At 46.3% G+C, this 24746-nt stretch overlaps 1 protein-coding gene across 2 annotated transcripts in view; it reads right to left on the reverse strand.

Moving 5' to 3' along the window:
* Nucleotides 1–24746, reverse strand: part of SLF2 (SMC5-SMC6 complex localization factor 2) — a 1286318-nt gene that overhangs the window by 740112 nt on the left and 521460 nt on the right. For both annotated transcript variants that reach the window (XM_069611667.1, XM_069611668.1), the window contains exon 9: nt 21590–21692. In XM_069611667.1, coding sequence (XP_069467768.1) covers nt 21590–21692 — 103 coding nt within the window. The remainder of the gene's footprint in view (nt 1–21589; nt 21693–24746) is intronic.

Below are 24746 nucleotides of genomic sequence, written 5' to 3' on the forward strand. Positions count from 1 at the left end.
TGATTTTCAGCTCGCACCCTGCAAGAGGCCCACAACTCGCACTGGCATTATAAGGTTCTATTGTTTTATACCGGAATGAAGAATTAATGAATGGATGCATGAATAAATGAATGAATGAAGAGCTTGGAAAACGTTTGTGGGATCGTCCTTGTAGCGGGCACATGGGCATGCAGGTCCACATTCCACACGCATGTAGGCAAAATGTAGTTTCTCTAAGTGTACTAGCCTCGATTTATTTTGTTAGTTTTCGCATTGATTTTAAAGCCGAACATACTCCATTGCACTATCCTCGAAAGCAAATAGTTTCAGCTCGGCCGTAATAAATAAAATGAATAATATTAATAAAGATCGGCTGGCGAGACTAATTATAAATTTTATGTTTTCAAAACAGGTATATACTTCCCTTTTGCCACTCCCACCAGTTTCAGACACCGGCAGACGGTTTCTTCAGCCGCCAGCTGCAGCTTAATGTAAACAACTGCACAATCCTGATGATTTTATGGGACGATCGCCAAGGGCCCATATGCCCTTACGCGGTACTAGCGGCTAGAAGCAACATAACCTTTACGCTGGCCTAGTGCCTACTTGGTGGAACAGCCTTGCGGTTCAATGTGCGACAAAAGTGCTTCTTTGAACGAAAACCAACACCCTGTGTACCATAAAGGAACAGCGCAACTAATGTCAAATAAATGTACTTTACCAAATGTACCGTGTTGCTGTTTGATTTTAAAGTACAGTTTCATATTCCGAATTGTGGCGCGCTGTGTTGTGAGTTGATCTGTGTTGGTTTCAGGGTTCTGTGTGAAGACGACTGGGCGCGTTTGCCTACGCAGCACAGTAACGTCACGGAGAGAGGCGGGGAATATGAAATTTTTGATAATGTCAGGCTCAGGGGCGGGGGATATGATTTAGTGCCGCAAAAGCAGGTCAGCCAGGGCTATGGGAGAAATGATAGGATTATCACAGAATGGCAGCGCCCCGATGCCTGTTTTCGCGCGTTTAATGGACGAAAACTCGGGTAAAGTCCCTAGGAAATTTTTCTAATATCGAGCGACTTAGGCTTAAAAACACATGGCCGACCCGTAGGGGCACTAACATTTTTTGACCGAACCATTCCTTTAACCAAGGATTGTCCAATAATGCCGGTATTATATATCCTACCAAAAGTACATAAAAATCTTCAGAACCCTCCGGGTAGACCTATCATAGCAGCAACGGACAGTCTTCTAGAACCATTGGCACAATACATTGATCAAGCAATTCAGCCACTTGTACAAAATACTACAACGTACATTAAGGATTCTACAGATTTTCTATTAAAGATCAAGGATCTTGAATTTGATGGAACAACAGACATTCTTTTTACAATGGATGTTTGTAGTTTGTATACAAATATTACACATGATGCAGGCCTGGAGGCAATGGAATGGTTACTACTGTCATCACAAGAATGTAAGGCAAATAATATGTGCATACTGAATTGATTGAAATTGGTCTTGAATAATCATTTTTTCCGTTTTGAAAATAGATACTTTATTCAGATTGCAGGAACATCAATGGGGGCCGCTATGGCACCTGGGTATGCGAATACCTACATGGCGTATTTGGAACAAACAATGGTTTTGAACAATCCACAATATCAGCCTCACTTAAGAAGTTTTATGAGATTTATAGATGATATCTTTGGTATCTGGAGAGGTTCTCATCAAAGTCTCCTTCAATTTTTTTGAGTACATGAATCAGCTAGCACCAAGAATTACACGACTCAGACTAACAAAAACCTGATCCAGTTTTTGGATATGGAAATCTATGTTAAGAATAATCACCTGCATACGACCATCTACAACAAACCCACGGACAGAAACAGCACAGTGATGGCATCTAGCTTTCACCCATCTACTACAAATCAAAGCATACCCTACAGTCAGTTCTTAAGATATCGCAGACTGATTTTAGAGCCAGCTGAGTTTGAGATTCAATCTAACAAACTGAAGGAGACATTTTCTAAATGTGGTTATAAAACAACCACACTAGAAAGTGCCTTATTGAAGGCTTCAGCAGTCGCCAGAGCTAATACATTGGAACGGTCACCAAAGGAAGATTCGGAAGTGATGGTATATGTGACAACATACTCTCAAAAGAGTCACAAAATCAAGAAAATTATCAGAAAAATTGGCAAATGTTGAAAATGGATCCTTTGTTAACACACTTGTTTGAGAAAGAACCAACCTTTGCATACAGAAAGAGTAAATCTATAATAGACTTTGTTGTTCGAGCTGATTATCAAACACTGGTTATCGGCTCTAATGTGTTCAGAGGCACTTTACCCTGTATTAATTGTCAGCATTGCCATAATGTGATTAAGGGAGCTAGCATTAACCATCCTCATACATGAAAAAAGATCCTCCTTAGACACACTAGTACATGTGATACAAGAATGTAGCGTATGGAATTAAATGTCCATGTGGACTATTTTATGTTGGGCTGACATCAAGAAAAGCCAAATTGAGGTGGACTGAGCACAAATCTAACATCCGATTATGCTCAGTCCACTCACTAGTGGCACAACACTTTAAAGAATACAAACACTCAGTGGCTCAGATGAAAGTGGTGATTTTGGAGCAAGTCAGATGCGCTAAAAGAGGGGGTGACATACAAAAGTTACTGAGACAAAAAGAGGGAGTGGATTGAGCGGCTAGACACACTTGAACCAAAGGGTATGAATAATGAGTTTGATTTGACTTGCTTTATCTGATGTGATTTTTTGTTGCCTATTGTGAATATAACTGCTTTTTTTGTTTACTTTTGGAATTTTCCTATTTTTAGGGCTTAAAGTATACATAGAATTGTGATAACTGAAATTGTAGCGTTGATCCATCTGTGAGGATAGGTTTACGATAAAAATGATGGAATATGAGTATGTTAAATAAATAAGGGAAATGTCGTTAATTGTCTCTGCTTGCATGGCGAGCGCCCGTGGTACCAGAATGAATTTAGGCATTGAATAGATTGGAATACTCTGGTGGCGTTAATATTGGACTTTAGTTATCACCAAATATTTGTTGGGAGAAGAGAGGATGAACACCAAGGGAGCATGTCCCAATTCACTTTTTTGTAGAGCAGGGATGGTTTTAGTTTAGATTTATCATAGATAGTTGCCCCTTTAGAGAATGGAATTTAGTATAGTTATTGAATAGACACTGGTTTAGGGCTTACCTGCACTGGATTTGATATCCAATGGGGGGGTTTCTTTCTCATACACGCAATATGTATATGAGTGTTTTTTTTATATTTTCGGACAAACAAGAATTCACAACTGTTTGCCAGCTCTGGTATACTCCAGGATTGGTTCTTTACTTGGACAATCCGAAGGGAGCTAATTATGAATAGTCTACGTTTTTGCATTGTGTGACCCGTCACGGACAGGCCATCACGTGATGACTTTGTTATCACGTGGGGCGACACCAAGGGGCAGGCATCATATTTACTCACGATAAAGTGATCGGGTTGATCACGCAACCTATTTTAATATATTTAACTTCACGCATCGCGGGACGGGAGGCTGTGATTGCAGCCAATGCGCCGTTCCCGCATTGCCTTTGATACATATTTATATATACAAGCGTTGGTATTGTTGTAGGTCCCGTAAGAAAGGTACGTAGGGTCACGTGATCGGAATCATGATCATGTGACTCATTGATATCCTATTTAAAAACGCACCACGGGACGGGAGGCTGTGGTTGGAGCCTCTTCACCGCGTTGCATTTGGGATACCAGTCGAGTTGAGGGCAAGTAAGTTTGGGAAATGGGATTTTGACCTTTTCTTTGATCCTTTTTTGATTTATTTTGACACAGATGTAGTGAATAGTAGATTGTGGTGGGTAAGAAGTTCATTATTATTGTTCTCTCTACAGAGTGATTGCAATATCTGGCCAGACCTTTGGAAGATTAATCAGGAAGTGACACGGCAGTCAAAATTGACTAGAGACCCTGGGTATTTCCAAGATCAGTGAAATTAGCTTAAAATTCATTCGTGGGATACTGGCACTCGCTGGACCATAGATGCAATATTAGTACAAATCTCTGATTTTTGTTAAATTTAATTTTAGGGTACAGAGAAATTGTTAAAAACACCACATCAGCACCTGAAGAAGGGGTGAAGATAACCCCAAAACGCGTAGTGGACAAACATCATGTGATTGCGATTGTGATTGTGTGGGGAAACAAAACCCCTTTTGTTAAATTGAAACTTACCTTAGAAATTACAAATTTGGCAAATTTTGCTTAACTTTTTTTGAACAAAAAAAGTTTTTTCTAACAAATATCGCTTGTGGTTAAGAATTTTCTGCTCGTGTTTATTGAAATATCTTTGTATTTGATGAAATTGTGAAATTCAGATGAGCAAGAATATTGTAGGAATGATGAATACAATTACCTACTAAAAGACATTTACGGAGTATGTGTTTATGTTTTTTGAAGGTTTGATTGAAAAGAGGCTATATCTTCTGAATTGATTGAAACATTTTAAAGAGATTCTTTCTCAATTAGAGTGACCAGGTATATGCCCCATAGGTTTAGTGTGGCATAAAGTTGTATTAGTTCTAAGCAGATACAATCATCAGAAATGCTATTATGGTAAGTAATGCATGTCTTCAGATGCTTGTTAATCTGCTTAGAATCACATGCTGTGCATAGACTAGCGAGCAGTACCCGGAGTTGGAAGTGGGTTGTGAGAAGCAACAGTAGAGAAAAGATGTCTTAGTACTGCTTGTCCCACCTAAGAATCAGACCTAGAATGAGTGTCTAGGCAATAGTGTTTTGTAAAGGTGTGTACAGAACTCCAGGTTGCCGCTTTGCAAATGGACTCAAGAGGAACATTTGCAATGAATGCTATGGATGCCCAGTGCCTCGAATAGAATGTGCTCTAGGCTTGAAGGGCAGTTCTCTCTTAGCAAGAGTGTAACATAGCGTGATGCATTTGACAATCCACTTTGAGATAGCGGGTTTAGAGACAGGATCCCCTTCTCTACCAGCTGCCACTGAAACGAAGAATTGTTTAGTCTTCCTTAGTGGTTTAGTTCTTTCCAGGTAAAACATGACTGCCCTGTGCACGTCTAGTGTGTGAAGGCTTCTTTCGGCCATGTTAGTAGGGTTCTGGAAGAAAGTGGGTAGTTCGATTGATTGGTTCACATGGAACTTTCAGATTAATTTAGGCTCAAACCTGGGATGTGTGCACAGAACTACCTAATCTTTGTGGACTGTAACAAAGGGGTGTACAACAGAAAGAGCCTGTAGTTCGCGAACCCTTCTGATAGAAGTGATAGCCAGTAGGAAGGCTGTCTTATAAGTCAGGTCTTTCAGACTTCCTTTATGCATAGGCTCAAAGGGAGCTCCCATGAGCCTGCTCAAAGCCACATTCAGATCCCATCCAGGGGCTGGGTGAGAGATGGGAGGATAAATCCTCTTAACACCTTCCATAAAGGCTTTAATCACCGGTATTTTCCACCATGATACCTTTTGTTGTGATGTGGTGTAGGCTGACAGCAGCCAGATGAACCTTTAGGGAATTGAAGACTAACCCAGTGTCCAACAGGTGGGTTAGATACAGCACAATGTGTGAGGGTGAGCAATCTATGTGATTGACGCCCTTGGAATTGCACCAGATGACAAAACGTTTCCTTTTGCTGGCATAGCAATAACGTGTATTAGGTTTTCTCGCTTCCCCGAGTATGTCCATGCACCCCTGAGGGAGTTGCAGGTGTCCAAACTCTATGATCTCAGGAGCCAGGCTGCTAAATTCAGAGTTTGTGGGCATGGATGTAGGGTCCAACCCCTGTCCTGAGACAACATGTTGTACGGGCAGGGCAGCTTGACTGGTGGGGAGATGGACATTTCCATCAGGTGAGCGAACCAGGGTTGGCGGGCCCACATGGGGGCCACCAGTATCATGGTAACTGGTTCCTAGTGCATCTTGTGCACTATCTTGTTGAGAAGGGGAGTCGGGGGGGGGGGGGGGGGGGGGAGCGTAGACAAACTTACCCGACCATGTTATCCAGAGACCATTCCCCTTGGATCAGTTCTGGGGGTACCTGGAGGTGTAGTCTTGGCATTGGGCGTTCTCCTGAGTAGCGAACAGGTCGATCGCTGGGAAACCCCATTCTGCGAAGGTGTTGGACACAATGTCTTCGTGCAGTCGCCATTCGTATTCTTCGGGCAGAGGGAAATCTCTGCTGAGTACGTCTGCAAGAAGATTGAGTTCCCCTGGAACATGTTGGGACAACAGAAACATCTTGTGTCTGAGAGCCCATATCCAAATGTTCTGGGACAGCTTGGATAGGCCTGGAGGGAGAGTGAGTGCCCCCCCTGTTTGTTCAGGTAATATATAGCTGTAGTGCTGTCTGTTAGAATCAGCACTGTCTTCCCTTGCAGTTGCACCTGAAAGGCTTTCAAAGCCGTGGAACACCGCTAACAGCTACAGTAAGTTAATATGGTTGGACGCTACTTGAGGACACCAAACTCTGTGTGCGGTCTGCTGAAGCAAATGAGCTCCCCACCCTGTGAGGGATGTGCCTTTCGTGAGAGTGGCTTCCACTGCAGGGATGGTGAAGGTCTTCCCCTTCAAGAGGTCTTCCCATTGTCCGCTGGCCTGAGACCACTGGCTGTTGAGCCACTCCTGCATGGGACGCATGCGCAGCTTGCTCCAGTTTGCCCTACTTGGTCAAGGGGTGTCTCAAACTACACAATAGATTACATATTTATGCCTAAATTACTCTTTGATAAATGTGTGCATTTTGAAGTTACCCAGCGTCCTTGCATCTTCATATAAACTTTCGTAAAGTGGTCTCTTCCAACCATGTCTGATGGTTAACAATCAAAAAACTAATATCACTGATTCTGACTTCTGTTGCCAAAATCAACTTTTCTTTAGAAACTTTTAAGAAGCAATTACTCTAAAGTGTGTGGCATAACCAAGTTTCCTGAAGCTTTACATTTTCACACGAGTAGCTTCAAAAAGGATAATGTGCAGCTAAAAGCAACACTTAAACATTTTAGAACTCACTGTATTTTATTGTACTCTTCATTTGTATAGCTCTATTGTAACCATTATTATAGTTTCAATGCGCTGTTAGTGGGAACGCCTTGGGAGGACCGAAGTCCAGAGTGTTGGAGGTCATAGAGCACGATTAGGATGCAAATGTGTGCATTTGGCCAAAAAAGGCTTAGCAGGGCTAGCCAGGCTCCGGTAGAGAAGCAACACATGGGATCAGGCATATGGATGGGTGCAGAGAGGAGTAGGGGTAGCTTAAGTGCTAGAGCAGTGGTCTTCAAACTTTTTTGGCCTGGGCCCCCCCCCTGAGCAGAATTTTGGCAGGCCGGACCCCCCCCCAAATGTGCCAGATGAACGTTTGTGCGCCGTCACTGCACCCTACTCCCAGTATAGACCCTGGGCTCTCCCCACCCTGCTCCCAACACTATCCCAGTGCTCCCGCCCATCCTGCTCCCACCACAGTCCGTTAACACAATCATACATGCATCCATACACATATTTAAATAAAAAATAAATCACCAAAACATACCTTCTGCAGGAACCTGCCTGTGGTTGCTAAAAGGCCCTGCTCCAGGTTGCTCTGCCCGTATGTGCAAGGAGGCGCAGAAGCATCCCCTTGTACATACATACATGCAGTGCCCAAGCCAGCATTTCCAATGAGTTATGCAAGACTGGTGAAGCAAAACGCCCCCAGCGATGCATGGCTCAGTGATCATGTGCGGCTGGGGAACTGAACTGTCAAAGGAAAACTGTTTTTCCCTTTGACAGTTCTGCCAGCCAGAGTGCACTCCCTCAGCTGTAAAAAACAGCTGAGGGGAGTGCTCAGTGTTTCACTGGGCTGGCTCCTCGACTCCTCCATAATGGGTGAGGGGGCCAGTGGATGGACTCCCCCCCCCCCCCCCCCCCTTACCCATTATGGATGAGCCGCCAGGCTTGGACTGGCCTATAGGGCAATAGGGCAATAGGGCGATGACCGTACCAAAAATACAAAATGCTAGTGTAGGCCAGTCAAAATCGGCCCCTTTTCTGGCCAACGCGGGCCAGTCTGAGGAGTTGCTTCAAAATGCAGCTAGTAGTTTTGACCATTGTTGCCTAATAAATATTCTTTAAATATCACAATTTGTTTACATTTCAACAAAAAACACCCTGTTGAGTACTATTCAAACAGTAAGTGACTAAAGGACTGAATATCCATTTGCAACTGCTGACCACTTTTTCATTGGTGCCTAAGGCAGTTTTATGGTCCAGTCTGACCATGTGAACTGCCCCTGGCCATTTCCTACAATGTAAAAAAAAATAATAATACATTTTAAAAAAAGTGTTTCTTTTTTTTTAATTAATTATGCTGGGCTCTCACGCCCCCCCCCTGGATGCGGACCCGCCCCCCTGGGGGTGCGCGCCCCACAGTTTGAAGACCTCTGTGCTAGAGGCTCGCTATGCGTTTAGCGTGCCTACATTTGTCATAGGTCTGCGCTGCATTCTGCGATCAAAGGTGTTGAGGCGTAGTTTAAGTATGCAGAGTGTTTATGTGAACAGTACAAAAACATTTTGTCGGAGCCCATGCTGTATTACGGATATGCGCGGATAGCCATGCCTGCAGCCAGCGGAGTAGTTTAATATACGTACCTTGCTGCCATTGATGGTGCTTTGTTATTAGGGCCCCGCTCAGAGATTCAACAGTACATGGAGAAATGCCTAAATATGAGACAGCAGTGAATGCAACGAATTGCTAGATGGCTAACATGAGTGTGCCAAGCAGGGCCGTGGCCTGAGCTGATGGAGCAGGACGTGCTGGGACAGAGCTCCCATTCAGATCCTTAGAGAAGATCCTTCAAACATATGGAAAAGGTTTCATAAGCGCAGAAAAGCGAGTGCTGGTGTCAACAGAGCGATCCTGCTCCCAACCGCAGAAGACCCAGACCAAAATCTGAACCTGGAACGTACAGAACGATGCTCCGAAACTCACGCCCTGGGCAGGCAAGATGGCAGGTGGTGGTGCGGCCTGACTGCGACTGAGAGGAGGGGCCAAGCGCCACGTGAAGGGGAACTGCCTGAAGTCAGCGGGCCCCAGAATTTGCTGGCGCGCCTGCTGCGGACACAGGACCCTGCCGAACCAGAACATCATCTGAGGAGAAGGGCGGTGAACCCGGCGTGTGCGAAGAACAAAGAGGAACATCGGACCTGCAGGCATGCACGGGTTGCATTGCCGTGGAGGTACAAGGGGCTGCAGTGCATTTGCAGGCACCCGAGAAGCGCAAGCAAAGCCCAGGAGATCAAGCGGTCTGAGGGGCCCCTGAGCGCCACAGAGAGCGGGCCCAAGGACGGATATTAGACAGAGGAACATGCGCAGAGCTGGAAGTAGAAGCAGTTGGTGAGAAACAGCGAGGCGAATATCTGTGCTGCAGCGACACAGGGGAGTGTACGCGGCGGCCTCTAACATGGAGTGAAGGTCGCACCAAACGCATGTTGCCTGGGAAGCCTGTCGGTACCCGAATAGCAACTGGATCCTGTGGGGCGCGCCAAACAGAAGCAATAACTAACAAGGCTACCGGAACGGAGGAGCAGCCATTAAAACACTGGTAAAACAGGCTGGGACACAGAGGCACAAAGGATTGCAGCAAGAGCAACGGGGGGTAAGCACCAGGAAACACGCCGCAACCCCTGGAGCAGCGCTGGGGGCACCTGGCGGTTTCACTGTTGGAGGCCACACCAAGGAATATTACTGGTACGGACACTCTGAGGGGCTAACTAGAAAAAGCATGGGCAAACAAAGTGAGCAGACAACACATTTTGGCTAATACACCCGCTTGACTGAAGGAGCAACACCCATCCCATCCCTTGCAACATCGTCACTTGCAAAAAGAGCCTAATTGAACCAGCCGGGGCGTGTGACCAAGCTGCCTGAAAAAAACTGTGCTTGGCCACAACACAGAGCTCTTACCGAGCAGAGGGCGGAGTACCAGCCAGCAAAAACAGATGCGAGGTGAGGAAAATGCATGAGCAGTGAGGCATACTCACCCTAACTGTGCTAAACCTCTGATCAGGGCTGGGAGGAGGGGGTCGACAAACTGGTGCCAATATATGCTGAGGGGACAGGGAAGGGCCACCAAGGCAGCCAGACGAGGTCAGCCTGTACACCAAGCACGTAGGGACAGGAGTGCACCACTACAGCCGGTGAAAAGCAAGAAAACCAAGAGTGCAGTGGACATAAAGGGGGCAACTATCACATAGATACCGTAATTGCAGCTGAGGACCTCTGGGACAGCGCTAAACACAAATCTGGCAGACGGTGAATGAAGCTGACCTGGGGCTTAGAGCTCAAAAAGAAAGACTGGTGCACTCAATCGGACGACGCATAGCCCCGGGCCACACAAGACGGGAACCTGCTTGCAGCCCACCACTATCCCGGATCTCCGCTGGCGGATATGTACCCGCCCAAAGGGAAAAACAAGATCATGGAGTCCTTTGCTGCAGTTAAACCACGGGAACAACAAGATGCTGCTGAGGCTGGCTCAGACCAAGCGACGCCAGAAGCAAATGACAAAGATAAGCAGGTGCTGGAAGCCATTGCAGGACTGCGCTCTTTTATTGACACGAAAATAGGAGGTAAAGTCAGAAGTGCAGCTGATGCGCCAAGACATGCGCAATCTCACGGAGCAAGTCGCCATCATTGAGGGTGGGCAACGAGAAACAGAAGCAGTGAAAGACCTGCAGAACACGGTCCAGGAATTGGAGAGGAGAAACAAAGTCCTAGAGGAGAGGCCGGATGACGCGGAAGGACGGTCCAGGCGCAACAAAGTACCACTAATGGGAATTCCTGAAAGGATGGAGGACACTAACAGCACAAACTTTGTGGAAACCCTACTACAAGAGATAGGCGCGGGTCGCGTATCACAGGGGTTTGCAATTTAAAGGGCCCACAGGACCTTGCAAAAGACGCTGCCGCCAGGATCGCATCCACGCCCAATAATAGCGAAGATGCTGAACTTCCAAGACAGGGAAATCATATTGCGCCATTCACGAGAAGGGGGGTGAAATAAGAAGGGACAATGCCAAAATTGCAATATATCCTGATAACACTCCAGCGGTACAGAGAGAATGAAACTCTTTCTTCCCGATCAAAGCCAGACTGCGGCAGCTAAACCACCAGTACATGTTGATGAACCCATCCAGGCTAAAAGTGATATACAAGGGTAGAGCGGTATTCCTAGAGACACCAACGGCGGCCAACATGTAGCTGGAACATAATAACATGGCAGAGGGTGAAGTGGCCACGACGTAACACAAGCTACTGGGACAATGAGGCCGGCACTCGGAAGGTGACAAAGGAACATCCACACTTATGGTAACCAGACCAAAGTTTGCTAGGACGGGGGAACTTCCAAGCCGTCTGGCCTGGGCTGAAGGTACTCCCCCGCGAATTGTTTGGTGCAGGCCTGTTGCCGAAGCACCGGTACCTGCGCAAGATGTCCCGGAAGGGTCAAGACGGAGCGGGGGTACCGGAGCGTTGACTATGTAGTGCAACTGCTGGGTGCAGTTGGTTAAGTTTAATTTGTTATTGCTTGAAATGTGTTAAAGTCTTCACACCAACTGATGCAACGAAACAACAGGCACATGATGGGGGGAGCAGGGTTCCACTAGTTGGTAATGGCGGCTGACATAAGAATGCCGACATGGAATGTTAGAGGGATGGGCACTTAGAAGCGTAGGAACAGAATTAAATCCTTCCTGAGGAGGAAGAATATCTCCATCGCATTACTGCAGGAAACCCACCTCATAGCTGCAGGCTGTTAGGCAGAATTATATGCAGTACACTTAGGGAACACTACACACAATTAAGACTACAAGTGACAGTATAATTACACCTTTGGTACAAGCCTGTACTACACAGTTATAGTGGTAGCAGTAGTGGAGCAGCCAGACTTATCTCAAGAGTAAGTGAGCCGTATCAAATAGTTACACAAAGGAAAGCAATTACTATGATTCAGGCAAACACTGACTCAAGGTTTCTAAGTAAAAGAATATATATATATATATATACATATATATATATATATATATATTCAACAGTTGTAGAACATTTCACTATAAGCAAGTTAAATATCACAATCATAAATACACCACACCACTTCCCTTAAATTCCAGTCAAGTTAAGCTCACAAAATGAAGTGGGAGCAAAATGGCACTCAAGTAATTTAAAAGGGAGGGAAAGACAAAGTTATTAGAAATTAGGCAAAACCAACAGGTAAGTACTCAGGGCAATTGAACAAGAGGAACTTCAGTGAGGAAATCAGCTAGAAAAGGCTTAGGGCCAAAGTCAATGGGTCAATAGTCTTTTGCTCAAGATCACACAGTCCAGGGTAGTTTGCGGTAAAGTTTGTGGCACAGATTGCGGATGAGGTTGGTTGGTAGAAAAGTTAGTTCAAAGAGAAGAGAAGGACAAGCCCTCAGATTGGCAAAAGATTTAAAACACTTATCACGGTTAAACGAAACGAGCAACCGGATTTGCACAGTACCTTGAAACGGAGAGGGAGCTGTAGCTGAGGTGGACGTTCCTGGTGGTTCCTGCAGAATCACAGTTCCTGAAGCGACTGTCGGTCTGACATGAAGTAGGAAGCCTGGAGGGTCCTTCGCCACCCAGGTAAGAAGCCAGTAGCAGAGCAAAACAATGACTATAAGGTGCGCTCTTTAAAACCCAAGCAGGGTCCGACCTTCCTGGCTATCCGGCCATCTGTAGCTCTGTACAGCGAATTCGACCAGAGGAGGGGTCCTGGCTTGTAGTTTGAGCGAACTGGTTGGTCCAACCAGGTCAAGAGAAGAAGTTTCCTGGAGGATCTTCTCTGTCGTCGGATTCGGAGATTCAGACCTGCAGCAGGGCTTCACCGGGTGGTTCAGTCGTGGTTCACCCGGTGGTTCAGTCGTGGTAGGGGTCCTCATTGGTTCCTTCATTCCAGTGGCGACTCTGCCTTTCCAGTCCCAGGGACGTGGTTTTTTTTCAGTTTTCCCCCATTCATACAGCCTGGCTGTCAATCACACAGCAGGGTGTCTAGGCTGGCAAGGCCAGTCCCCTTAGCCAATCAGACAAGTGTGCAACTTGGGTTACCAAGGGAACCCATGGCAGGGGTCTGAAGAACCCTCCCTCACATCCTGCCTACCTAGACTTTCAGGCGCCTTAAGGAGGGCTTCTGTGCAGAAGCCCGCGAAAAGACAGCGAACAAAGGAATCATCCCCGGTTTGGCGCGCATAGAAAAACACGAGAAAGACTAACAAAAAGAAATGGTGAATAAACCCAGCCGGAACCAAAATAAAATGTATTTGGTCAAGCGGGTTTATGTTCGAGGCTAATATAATAGCCTAAAACATTACCACGTTTATATAAGATAATCGCGGTAGAAAAGTTAAGGTAGTTACCACTGCCACCAGCCAAGTCTTATTGTTAAGGGAGCGAAACAAGGCTCAAGAGGCACAGACAAAAAGGGATAGGAATTAACCCTTTCCAGTACTCCATGTAAGATGGGGTCTACTGGCTCTGTAGTTTGAAGAGACTATCTATAGTTAATGGCAACTTTACATGTTTCTGGAGGACAGTAGTCAGCCCCAGAAAAACTGAGTCAGTGGGAAGTCTCAAAGACAACCCTGTGTCGCTGCACTGAAGGTGCTGTGTAACACAAAAAGTGGTACTCATGGAGTAGGTGAGGCTCCAGAGACCAAGACCACACAAAATGGTAAAAAAAACACATGGCAAAACACATGTAAGAGTGGGGAAAAAGGCTCACACTCTTACCAGGTGAAAAAAGTAAATCCTAGAAATCCAGCAAAACTGCCGAGGGACTCATTAGGTAAAGGATATCAGCCATTTATGAGAATTCTCCCTAACAGGGCGGCCTCCGCGGTCTTCGCCAGGGACGCTGCCACTCCCTCAATCGGGACCTTAGCCTGGTGAATCTGGGCTTTCACGACCTTAGGAGCATATGAGGCCTTCACTGTGGGGGGAGGGCCACCGTCTCGCTCCGCCTTGGCTTTCTCCGTCAGAACCGACCGGGCCTTCTCTAGAAGCTTACCCGGGTTGTCTGGCTTCCTTTTCATCGAGCTGGAGCGTTAGGTCGGGGTTGACGGCGTCAGTGATGCTGTGCCCGGCCTGGCAGCCGAGGAGCCGTACCAACGGCGCTCCCGGTGCCTGCAGTGCTTTGCCTTATGTTGGGTTGCCAGAGCACCCTGAAAGGTCTTAGAAGACAGCTTGGATTTCCTCTTGGGGGGAGGTACGTTGCCGGGGCTCACCTGCCGCGGGGCTCTTCGAGTCCAGCCAGTCAGCGAGTCGCTTGTGACGGTCCTTCATGGTCCGGGAGGACATGTCCTTGCAGAATGCGTAGGCCTCCTCGACGTGAGATTTATCTGCGTGCAGGCAGTAGAGGCGCCAGAGTGCCCATCCTCCTTGAAGACGTTCTGTAGTCCACATCTGGGGCAGATCCTAAACAGAGGCGTTGAGTCTCCTTTGTCTTCGGCCATGTCCACGAGGAGTAGGCCTCCAAGATCTTCTAGAATCCTTCAAGAAGTGAAATTCAATGAAAATTCACCCTTGAGGGGCGTAGAGATTTCCGAAACGGGTCCCCGTTAATCGGAAGATGAAACGGTGGAGCTTGAGGCTCAATTTGACTGAAAAATAAGAGTAAACTCTTTTGAATAACGCAATACGCAGTAAAAGTTCGAGAGCCAAGCACAAGGACTCCCAACTCTTGAACGTGCAGTAAAAATCTGAAGATGGCTGCCTGAGGAGGGGCTTAGGTAGAGGGCAGCATGACCCAGAGACCAGTGATTGGTTATTAGGAGAAAGACAGTTCAGAAACTAAACTGAAACAGATTTTTTCTTTTACCGAGGATTCCCAGCCTGACGACGGGGAATATTCATGAGCATGTGAATCCATGCCAGGCCCCATGCTGGAGAAACACAAAACTCGGTACTTATGGGATACAATCCAAAGTGTAAAATTTTTATAGGAGGAGCAAGAAGCAAGGTGAGTCAAACGTACAACACATTCAGAATGGCAATCAGCTATTCAAGGGGAGTAAAACCAGGTTATGACAATGCATTACTTACCGTAAAAGCATTTCTGATGGTTATATCTGCTTAGATTCACATGCTGTGCATAGGTCCGACATCCAGTGGTCACTGCGGAGTATGGCATTTTGTTTTTCATAGTCGAAAAGGGACGTCGACAAGGCGTGTCTGAAATACTATCCCTATAGTGACGTGCGTTGTACCCACAATCCCTCACGCGTCGAGGTCCCTCTGTTTGTATTTTTCTGCCCTGAGGGAGCCTTCTAGACGTGAGTGAGTACAGAAAAGAGAGAGATATATAAAGGAAGTCTATGTTCCTTCCATCCGAGCGGGGAGGAAGGGTGGGCGCATGTGAATCTAAGCAGATACAACCATCAGAAATGCTTTTACGGTAAGTAATGCATTGTCTTCTGATGTTTGTTAATCTGCTTAGAATCACATGCTGTGCATAGACTAGCGAGCAGTACCCGGAGTTGGCGGTGGGTTATGAGAAGGAACAGTAGAGAAAAGATGTCTTAATACTGCCTGTCCCACCTGGGAGTCAGATCTCGAGTGTGCATCTAGACAGTAGTGTTTTGTAAAGGTGTGCACAGAACTCCAGGTAGCCGCTTTGCAGATGGACTCAAGGGGAACATTTGCAATGAATGCTATGGACGCCCCCGTGCCTCGAGTAGAGTGTGCTCTTGGCTTAAAGGGCAGTTAACTCTTAGCAAGAGTATAGCAGAGAGTGATGCATTGAACAATCCATCTAGAAATAGTGGACTTTGAAACTGCATCCCCCTCTCTTCCTGCTGCCACCGAGACTAAGAACTGATTAGTCTTCCTCAGTGGTCTGGTTCTTTCCATGTAGAACATGACCGCTCTGCGCGCAGAGTTTTTTCTTCCAAGTTGGAAGGATTTTGAAAGAACGTTGGCAGTTCTATAGACTGGATTACGTGGAATTTCGAGATGAATTTCGGAGCAAACCTTGGGTGCGTGCGTAGAACCACCTTATCTCTGTGAACTGTAACAAAGGGGTCTAGAACAGAAAGAGCCTGTAGTTCACTTACTCTCCTGATGGAGGTGATAGCTATTAAAAAGGCAGTCTTAAGAGTGAGGTCTTTAAGAGATGCTTTGTGCATGGGTTCGAATGGTGAGCCCATGAGTCTGGTAAGTACCACGTTAAGGTCCCATCCGGGAGCTGGGTCAGCTATCGGGGGGTGTATTCCCTTTACTCCCTCCATGAAGGCCTTTATAACAGGGATCTTCCACCACGACACCTTGAGTTGGGAAGTGGTGTATGCAGAAAGTGCCGCTAGGTGGACTTTAATGGAATTGAACACTAGACCTGAATCCAATAAGTGGGTCAGGTATAGAACAATATGTGTGGGAGAGCAGTCAATCGGGTTGATGCTTTTTCCTCTGCACCAGATGACAAATCTCTTCCACTTGCTAGAATAGCAGTGGCGAGTGTTAGGTTTTCTGGCTTCCCTGAGGATGTCCATGCATCTCTGCGGGAGCTGTAGATGTCCGAATTCTATGATCTCAGGAGCCAAGCTGCTAAGTTCATGTTCTGGGGGCATGGATGCAGAGTCGTGCCCTTGTCTTGTGACAGCATGTTGTACGGGCAGGGGAGTTTCACTGGGGGAGATAGAGACATCTCCATCAAGTGAGCGAACCATGGCTGTCGGGCCCACATTGGGGCCACCAGTATCATGGTCACTTGTTCCTGGTGCATCTTGTGCACCACCTTGTTGAGAAGGGGAGTCGGGGGAAAAGCGTAAACAAATTTCCCTGACCATTGCATCGACAGACCGTTCCCCTTGGATTGGTTCTGGGGGTACCTGGAGGCGTAACTTAGGCATTGTGAGTTCTCCAGGGTTGCGAATAGGTCTATTTCTGGGAATCCCCATTGTGTGAAGATGTCGAAGACTATGTCTTCGTGCAGTCGCCATCCGTACTCTTCAGGCAGGGGGAAATCTCTGCTGAGTTTGTCTGCCAGCAGATTGAGTTCCCCTGGTAAATGTTGAGAGTAGGAACATGTTTTGTTTGAGAGCCCACTTCCATATATTTTGGGCCAGTTTGGACAGTCCTGGAGAGTGGGTGCCCCCCTGCTTGTTGATGTAGTACATGGCTGTGGTGCTGTCTGTAAGGACCAACACAGTCTTGCCTTGTAGGTGTTCCTGGAAGGCTTTTAGCGCCTTGAACACAGCTAGTAGCTCCAGTAGATTTATGTGTTTGGATGCTACGTTCGGAGTCCACACTCCGTGAGCAGTCTGATGGGATAGGTGAGCCCCCCATCCTGTGAGGGATGCGTCTGTGGTTAGAGTGGCTTCCGCTGCGGGTGTGGCAAAGGGTTTCCCTCTTTCCAGGTTTTCCTTTGTCCACCACCGTAGCGAGAGAACCAAGGCCTGCGAGACCACCACTAGATCGTCCCATAGTCCGCTGGCCTGACACCACTGGCTGTTGAGCCACTCTTGCATAGGGCGCATGCGCAGGCGCGCGTGAGGTACCAAATAAATACACAACGCCATCATGCCTAGCAAGCGCATTGCTTTGCGTACCGTCACCTCTCGACCGGTCACATATTGAGGGATCTGAAACAGCATGTTTTGGATCCTCTCGTTGGAGGGGAAGACGAGGCCGTCCTTTGTTTGAATTAGAGCCCCTAGGAATTGTTTGATCTGGCTGGGGTCTAGGCTGGACTTCTTTTCGTTGATGAGAAGCCCAACTGGAACAAAAGGTCTACAGTCTTTTGGGTATTGGAGAAGCATGTTTCGTAAGAATCCCCTGTTATGAGCCAGTCGTCGAGTTAAGGGTAAACTGGGATGGACAACCTGCGCAGGTGGGCCGCTGCCACTGCCAGTACCTTCGTGAATACCCTTGGTGCTGATGCTATGCCGAAGGGTAGCACTCTGAACTGGTAGTGTTTGCCCTCTATCATGAACCTGAGGTATCTTCTGTGCGCTGGCAACATTAAAATATGAAAGTATGCATCTTTCATGTCCAATGTTGTCATGTAATCTCCCTGTGATAGCAGTGGGATCACTTCCTGTAAGGTCACAATACGAAACTTCTGGGGTTTGATAAACTTGTTCGCTGGGCGCAGATCTAATACAGGGCGCATGGTTAGATCCTTTTTGGGTACAAGGAAGTACACTGAATAAATACCTTCCGTTACCTGAGATAGAGGCACAGCCTCTATGGCTCCTTTTTCCAGCAGTTGTACTTCTTGGAGAAGGATGGCAAGGTGTTCCGGTGTCATGCGTCGTCCCCTCGGGGGTCTGTATGTTGGGGAACTGTTGAATTCGATGCAGTATCCGTGGGCTACGGTGGAAAGTACCCAGCGGTCTGACGTTATTCCCTCCCATGCTGGAAGAAAGGATGTTATCCGGCCCCCGACCGGTGTTGCATGGGAGGGGACGCGAATCTTCGCGTCACTTGGTGTTGTTGGGGGCTTGGGAGCTTCTGGGGGTGGACCCCCGACCTCTCCCTTTGCCCCGGCGCTGGCCTCTTTGGCTGTACTGCCCACTATTGGTCTGGTAATTGGTGGCAGGGTACTGTTGCTGCTGATTCTGCTGTTAGCGTTGGCCACGAAAAAAGCGTTTGTTGCCATAGCCGCGTCTGGTAATGGGCTTAGAGATCTGGTCAAGAGTTTTGATAGTATCGAACTCTTTTTTAGCCATCTCCAGAGCCTCATCCACCGCTTTCCCGAAGAGGTTTGAGTCTTCAACAGGTTTATTTATTAAAGACGCCTGTGTCTCCGGTTTGAACCCTGAGTTGCGCAGCCATACATGGCATTTTAGGAGTATTCCCTGAACCAGGGAACGTTCCGCTGTCTCTGCAGCATCCAGAGAGTTCTTTACAATACTCTGGTTGACCTGGGTTCCTTCGCCAATAGTTGATAGCAGGCGTGTACGTAGTGGTTCCGGCGCTTCTTTGGCGTCTTTGCGCAGTTTGGCCCACTGCACGTCCGCGTAACCCTCCTCTTTGTGATCGAGGGGCAAGCAGCGGTTACACCGTGAATGCTTGTCCTTCCAAGTAAGCTTGCCCTTGCTAAGTGGGCAAAACCTAAAGGGTGTCCTCTCCATAGCCGAGGCAATAAATCGTGATAACGACCCCAAGGGAAAGGAAGGGGAAAAGGAAAGGCATTCTTAGAAAAGAACCAGAGATGTCCCACGACCCCACTCTCCCTACTGTATTTGGCCTGCGAGGCCAGGCCACGTGTTCGGCAACGCCGAAGGATCTCCTCCGCTCGTCCCCTCCGTCGAAGATCTTGCTCGGCGGAGACAGCTTCACAACTGCGTCGAGGGAGGGATCGATATGTTATATATTAAATAGGAAAGCGACCAAAGGTCGAGGAGATGGAATCTGCAATGTCTCTCGAGGAGCTCCGCGTAAAGGCGACCAGTAGCTGGGCGGAAAAAAACAATCTGAGGGACCTCGACGCGTGAGGGATTGTGGGTACAACGCACGTCACTATAGGGATAGTATTTCAGACACGCCTTGTCGACGTCCCTTTTCGACTACGAAAAACAAAATGCAATACTCCGCAGTGACCACTGGATGTCGGACCTATGCACAGCATGTGATTCTAAGCAGATTAACAAACATCAGAAATATACTTTATGAATTAAATTATTAATTCATGGGTAGTAGACCCTTTCAGCCATGAAGTGACAGTTATGAAATCGCACAATAAACTAACCCGGTTACAAGTATAAACTTTGTAGAACTCAATTCAGCGCTAGTAAATCATCTCATACTTTCTGGAGGGGCCTTAAACTACTCTAAGCATGAACACGCAATAACTCTGCAGGTCTTTGTCCTCCAGTGAGCCTGCTTAGATCCATTTCTCATTGGAGGCTGGCTGTCCTGCGTGGACAGCCCCTAGCCCAAGTCTGAATGAAAGCATGATGCTGAAGCGAGAGTCCACCATCGGAAGATCCATTCCGAAGAGGAGGTGAAGGGCATCCAACTACTCCAGAAACTGCCAGAGCAATCCGAGTGGCCACTGCTTCCCCAGCCTTCTTTTCCAAGCGACAGGGAAGCTTCAATCCGACGTCTTCCTAACTTAGAATGGTGGGAGCAAACCCGAAGACGACCTGCATTTCAAGCCATCCCTTGAAAAGCTGTGACATTCACGGACGGTAAACTGTCAATATCTTGGGACCTGTGGCAGTGTGCAGTGCATCACCTTCGGAAGATCGCATCCTTCCGAAACTTTGGTGGACTCATTCCGGACCTCCAGAGGCAAGATTCTGCAGCTTAAAGTCCGCTCATCTGAAGGCTGGGCTGAGAGAGCAAACTGAGTCAAACACGCTTTAATCATTCTTCACTGGTGCTTTGAAAAGGGTGCCAAAGATACAGAACCGTCCAGAATCGTTTTGTGAGAGCCCCTCCATCTGCCTGACCAAGAATCCTGTGACTGGGTTTGCTGCTGCTGCATCATGGAAGCTTTGCGCTGCAACAACTTCATGCTTAAGGTACTGTGAGGCTCTTGGTAGAACTTACTTAAGTTGCTTTGCTGCCTCTTTGTTGCTGGAGTGCTAATTTGTACATTTCAGAGTTTGCCCATACACGTTCAGCCATGCTTAACACCTGACCCCCTACAGTGTGTCGTCTCCGAAGCCTCTGACCCCTTTTCCCAACAAAGAACTTGTACCTACTTGCTACAAGCAGTCTTCTGCAACTCTCGACTCTTTTACAGCTTCTGCCTTCCTTATTTTTCCCCCCAATCTGCCTCCGACTCTCAAACCTAGATAGGCATGGAAGGCATGGTTAAAGTATAAGGCCTCTGAAAGCAAGTCATAAGTGCCCTATGCTGGTCTTGATTCATTTGTTCTTCCTTGAACCAGTGATTTTTTAAAGTATTATTTGCCAAGTGCTTTCCTTATTTTGAATTGCTTACAACCATTCTACACGTGTGTAACACATTATTTTAATTTGTAGCATTACCATTTAATGATTGTTGGTTGAAGAATAATCCTGCTAACCTAAAACATTTGTCACTTACCTGCATTCCAGTTTAACGTTTACCACTGAATTCAGTTACTACTGCAAAAGCCTTACTGTAGATATTTATAAAAGTTTCTCTTACATACCTTAATTGAAAAGTGAAGTTAACGCTGCCTGGAATGTTTAATAACTAAGTACATTTTTTATAAAACTGCAAGTGTGTCGTCTTGAAGTTCTTTGCACTCAAAAGGTCTTTGTACTCTACTATAGCCCTTCTCTCTCCTAAGATAAGCCTGGCTGCTCAGCCATAGCACCCAAACCATGTGGTTAGTTCAGGCCTATACTACGAGCTGCCCTGTACACTAAAGGTAGGACTATAGAAGACTCTCCTTTAGGTGGAATTAAGTAAAACTCCCCAACACTCTAGAATGACTTTTGACATTCAATTGGTATGTTCGCATATACCACAAATGAACAAAAGCAGGGAAAAGAAAACCGATGTAATGGCCTTTACAATTTGCATAGAAAATGAAGGCAGTTTTTCTTACCTGAAACAGCCACTTTAAAATGGGAACTGGACATTGCACAAACCTATAGATCAGGCTGAGGAAACCTTGCGTGATTAGAATGAGCTGTTGCTTTTTTCCTGAACTGAAAGACAAGAAACATTAGCCATTAAAAGATTTTTGTAAGAGTAAGAAATACATGTAATATATACAAGTAGTCATCATAGTAGGCCCTTTTGATGAACTACTGTTCCTACAAATAAAGCATATTACCGTTTACCTTAATCAGCACTGCAAACTGGTGGCAATGGCACAAAAGGAATGGTTGACTGTAGCAGGTACTATATTGCTAGTCTATAGCCCACTTTGCTCTTAAAAATGAGTGGTCACCTAGAAAAAGGAGACCAGTCTGAGCTTTCTGCAAAGCAGACTATTAAACAACACATCAGTCAGTCTGAATGCATGGCCACACTCGGGCAAGTCTTTCACGCAAATGCTTTTTCACGAAAAAGGCCGAACACCAGCCTTTTTCCACATGAGGTGACTTGGTAGCAGGGAAGGTCATACGGACAAAAGGAGAGGGCCACAGGTTAAATGGACAGTAAAATAGTCACTATGGTATTATAATCTTACTAACCAGTACTTTCGGTTATGCAGCAATGATAGCTTTTAGAGGAAACTAGTTTGATTTTCTTTACATTATATTTGCTACATAAAAATGTACACCTCAACATAGTTATGCCTAAAGCCAAACATTGGTGCTTTTTGTACAGGCGTTAGGGCTTGTTTTTCTTCTAACTTGCAAAAGTTCTTCTGACCTCCGGCTCTATCCAAAAATCACCCTCACAAAGTTTAAAGCCTGGGATACGCACTTAAACTCTCTGGAGAGGTTGTAGTGAAGTTATAAACACCACAAATGCTGGCGAACTAGACTTTTTTGTGTTTTAATGTTTTATAACTTTTCACAAATTGTTACATACATCAGAACACAGCATTACAATTAAAAATAACATTGCAAAACAAAGTAACATGTTAACTAACTATTAAAATGGCTTATACCACAAAAAAGTATGGATTGTTTAAAATAAAGACATCCTATTATGATGAAAGGATCAAGGAAATCTGTGTAGGTGCCATCAGGCAGTACCAGAAATGTTCTGAATTTTAAATTCTTAAATTGTACACACATTTCCTGAATAATCTTCAGTTCAATGGTGGAATCAAAATGTATACTTTTTTTTATTATTCCCTTGTTAGGCGCCTATACAGCAAGTACATCATGTTTCAAAAGTGCCCACTGGACAAAGGGAGGGAAGAAGGGAATGAAACACATTTTTTAAAAAAATATATTAAAAACAGTAAAAACGATGAAGGGTAAAAGGGGAAAGGACGATCCGACTATGCCTTGTGAGTATTCAGAATGTATAAGTGCAGCAAGGAAGATGGGGGGAGGGGGAGCATAGGATGGGGGAGTGCTGTAGTGTCCGTGCTCGTGGGAAAGCCACAAATAGAGCATGTTAGAAGTGCATGGTGTGGAGAGTGCTACATTGTTAAGAAAGGAAGAAGGCAATGAATATGGCAAGGGAAATGTGCACGGAATCACACAGTGAACAACCTTGAATCTAACAACGTGCATACAATACCCAAGACTCGTGTATACTAAAACCCAGGAGTGCAAATAGAGTGAAAGTATAATACCAATATATGAAAAGGGATGTGGGGTAAGCACTTAGAACCTCCTTATGACTGAAAGGAAAGTCGGCAAACTCCTTACCCACTATGCTATTACAGATACTGACAGCGCTAAGCCCACGTAGAGGGCAAGCAAGGACAGGATCTGTGAGCTGACACTCTGGATGATACTGAATAAGGAACTTAGAAACAGTACTCACGAGGACCCGAAAGACCACTTGAATGTCAGTAAACCCACGAACCCAGTTGATCAAACAGGGACCCTGAAGGCTATAACAGCAATGGGTGGAGGAAACCAAATACATAACACCCTAGTCAAGGGGCAAGTAGGAATAGTGATTATAGAATAGTGAGGAAAACAAAGGGCATACACACTGGGACTAGTTACAATAGCACCCCACACCTAATAATCAATGGGAAATAAATGCAGAAGTGCAATGGAAAACATGGAATGGATCCCAATAGAAAGTAAGGATCAGGAGCAGGGAAAATGATATCACAAAAGGAAACCTTACCCACCCATCCAAGGAGGAAAGGCAGGAAGCTAAATCTATAAAGGGAAAGATTAATGCATCACGTTTTTCAGTAGCAAAGGACAGCTTCAAAGAACACAGGCAAATTGGGCAGCATCAAAGGGAGAAAGGCTGCCTGCAGACAGAGGAAGACAGAAAGGGAAATCCAGAAAGCAGAAATCAATTAAGCACATAAATTCGAAATCCAGGGCAGAGGAACTAGGAACCAGGCGCAAAAACTAGGAACCAGGAACAAGGGACCAGTCACAACAGCAACACTGCAACAATGACCAGCGCTGGACTGAAGTAAACTGAGGCTTTTAAAGCTCCTTAACGAGCACACCCCTCAGGTGTGCCGCCTGCTGCACCTGCAGCCACAGGTGTTACCTATCCTCCACCCAATCCTGTCCTGCAAGGGAGGAGGTGAGGCAGTGAGCCAGGCATTCTGGGAAGTATAGTCATTAGATTAACATTGCATGCTGGCTTCCAAAAACCTGGAATGGATCCGGAAGGGAAGTAACTTGGAAAATAAGGTTTTAGCGCTCCCAATTCGTCACAGCACTGTAGCATAAGGTTCGGAGGAAATGTCCAGTAGGGAAAAACCCCAAAACATGCCCCCAAGTGATGGGAACGGGAGCGAAGGGAGCGAGCCGTGACATACATGGCCTGGAGCCCCGATGGGTATAAGTGCGAGCCTCCAAGTCGGACGGAGTGCCAGGGCAAGATCTGAGGGTAGACAAGAGATGGGACGATTGGGCGTGGGAGGTCCGGGGCCCCGAGGGTGCATGAGGGCTCAGGACACCAATCCCAGCAACTTTGAAATTAGCAGACGAGAGAAGAAGGGACGGAAGAGGTAAAGAGGAAAGTCTTCAGAAGCCTCCAGAATTTAAGAAAGTCCTGCTCAAGGCGCAGTGGGATGGGGAGGCTGTTCCATAGGAGGGAGCCAGCAGAGGAGAGTGATCGACCACCTACACTGTTTAGCAAAATGCTTTACA

This window comes from Ambystoma mexicanum, chromosome 8 (assembly GCF_040938575.1).
Source record: "Ambystoma mexicanum isolate Mex_15411 chromosome 8, UKY_AmexF1_1, whole genome shotgun sequence".
NCBI lineage: Eukaryota > Metazoa > Chordata > Amphibia > Caudata > Ambystomatidae > Ambystoma > Ambystoma mexicanum.